The following is a 1,752-nucleotide window of genomic DNA, read 5'->3' on the forward strand; positions in this document are numbered from 1 at the left end:
CCCTCTATCTCTATGTGTTGTTATTGTTGTTGTTAGGTGCCATGGAGTGAGTTGTGGAAGATAGGTTTACATTCAACTACCTGTTTTGGAAAGTTTGGCTTTATCTTATTGATTTTGCATACAAAAACTCTACCAGATGATACTGAATAAAAAATATTAACTATGCTGATGTCTGTATTCAGAATAGGTTTCCTGATAGACCAAGATGGACGAACACAATCTAACAGTGCTGAATGAATTCATTCTGACGGGAATCACAGACCGTCCAGAGCTGCAGATGCCATTGTTCGGGCTGTTCCTCATCATCTACATGATCTCAGTGGTGGGCAACTTGGGCATCATCATCCTCACCAAGGTAGACTCCAAGCTGCAAACACCCATGTACTTTTTTCTCAGACACCTGGCTATCACTGATCTTGGTTATTCAACAGCTGTGGGACCCAAAATGTTGGTAAATTTTGTTGTGGATGAAAACACAATCTCTTATTATTTTTGTGCTACACAGCTAGCTTTTTTTACTATGTTCATAACTACCGAACTGTTTATTCTGTCAGCAATGTCCTGTGACTGCTATGTGGCCATTTGTAACCCTCTGCTCTACACAGTCATCATGTCACAGAGGGTGTGTCAGGTGCTGGTTGCAATCATCTATCTCTACAGCACATTTGTTTCTCTTCTCATCACCATAAAGATTTTTAATTTACCCTTCTGTGGCTACAATGTCATCAGGCATTTCTACTGTGATGTTCTCTCCTTGTTCTCTTTGCTCTGCTCAAACACACGTGAAATCGAGTTGATCCTGCTGGTCTTAGCAACTTTTGATTTGATTTCATCCCTCCTAATAGTTGTTGTTTCTTACCTGCTTGTTCTTGCAGCCATTCTCAGGATGAACTCAGCTGAGGGCAGGTACAAGGCCTTCTCCACCTGTGGATCCCACCTGACAGTGGTGGTAGTGTTCTATGGGACTTTAATATTTATGTACATGCAGCCCAAGACCAGTCACTCCTTTGACACTGATAAATTGACTTCTGTATTTTACACCCTGGTTATCCCCATGTTGAATCCCTTGATTTATAGCTTAAGGAACAAAGATGTAAAATATGCCCTGCTTAAGACCTGGAGAAAAAAAAGCAATGTATTTTCTAAAGTTTGAAGTACCATATGATTCTTATAAATTTACATTATGGACTTTAAACCTTTTCTGTGTGCCTCCAATGAGAATAGCAACCACAAATATATTCAACATATATTTATAAATTGCCTTCTATGTGCCAGTTACTCTTCTAAGTGCTCTAAACATATTGAGGAACAAAGGCGTAAAAACCTTTGCCTTCCTTGAAAGGGAGAGATGGATCACAAACAAAATAATTAAGTCAGTTTTATAGTACAGGAGAATGTGTTGGGGCCCTGTGGTAGAGTGGTTAAAGTGCTTGAACACTAACTGAAAAGTCCATGATTTGAAGCCACCATCCACTCAATGGGAGGAAGATGTGGTAATCGGCTCCCGTAAAGATTTACAGCCTTGGAAGCCCTATGGGGCAGTCCTACCCTTTCCTATAGGGTCACTATGAGTTGCAATAGTCTCGAAGGCAGTGGGTTTGGGTTTTTGGAGAATGTGTTGGCAACTACGAAATCAGGCAAGGAGAGTGGATATGCGAAGTGGGGGTGGGAAAAAAGTACTAGGTACAAAATTGGAATCACAGTGATTCTGGTGTTTTTTTTTTCAACTATTAGAATAAGCTTTGCAGGGCC

The 1,752-nt window shown here is 40.5% G+C and overlaps 1 protein-coding gene across 1 annotated transcript; it reads left to right on the forward strand.

Annotated features, from left to right (window-relative positions):
- Positions 1-205: 205 nt before the first annotated feature.
- On the forward strand, positions 206-1,153 carry LOC126080297 (olfactory receptor 8K3-like). Its single transcript, XM_049891549.1, has one exon. The coding sequence runs from the start codon at positions 206-208 to the stop codon at positions 1,151-1,153; it is 948 nt and encodes a 315-aa protein (XP_049747506.1).
- The last annotated feature ends 599 nt before the right edge of the window (positions 1,154-1,752 follow it).

The sequence above is a fragment of the Elephas maximus genome, chromosome 7 (assembly GCF_024166365.1).
Source record: "Elephas maximus indicus isolate mEleMax1 chromosome 7, mEleMax1 primary haplotype, whole genome shotgun sequence".
Lineage (NCBI taxonomy): Eukaryota > Metazoa > Chordata > Mammalia > Proboscidea > Elephantidae > Elephas > Elephas maximus.

What these genes read in the sequence shown, in the direction of transcription:
- LOC126080297 (XM_049891549.1), top strand. Translation starts at nt 206, where the DNA reads ATGGACGAACACAATCTAACAGTGCTGAATGAATTCATTCTGACGGGA.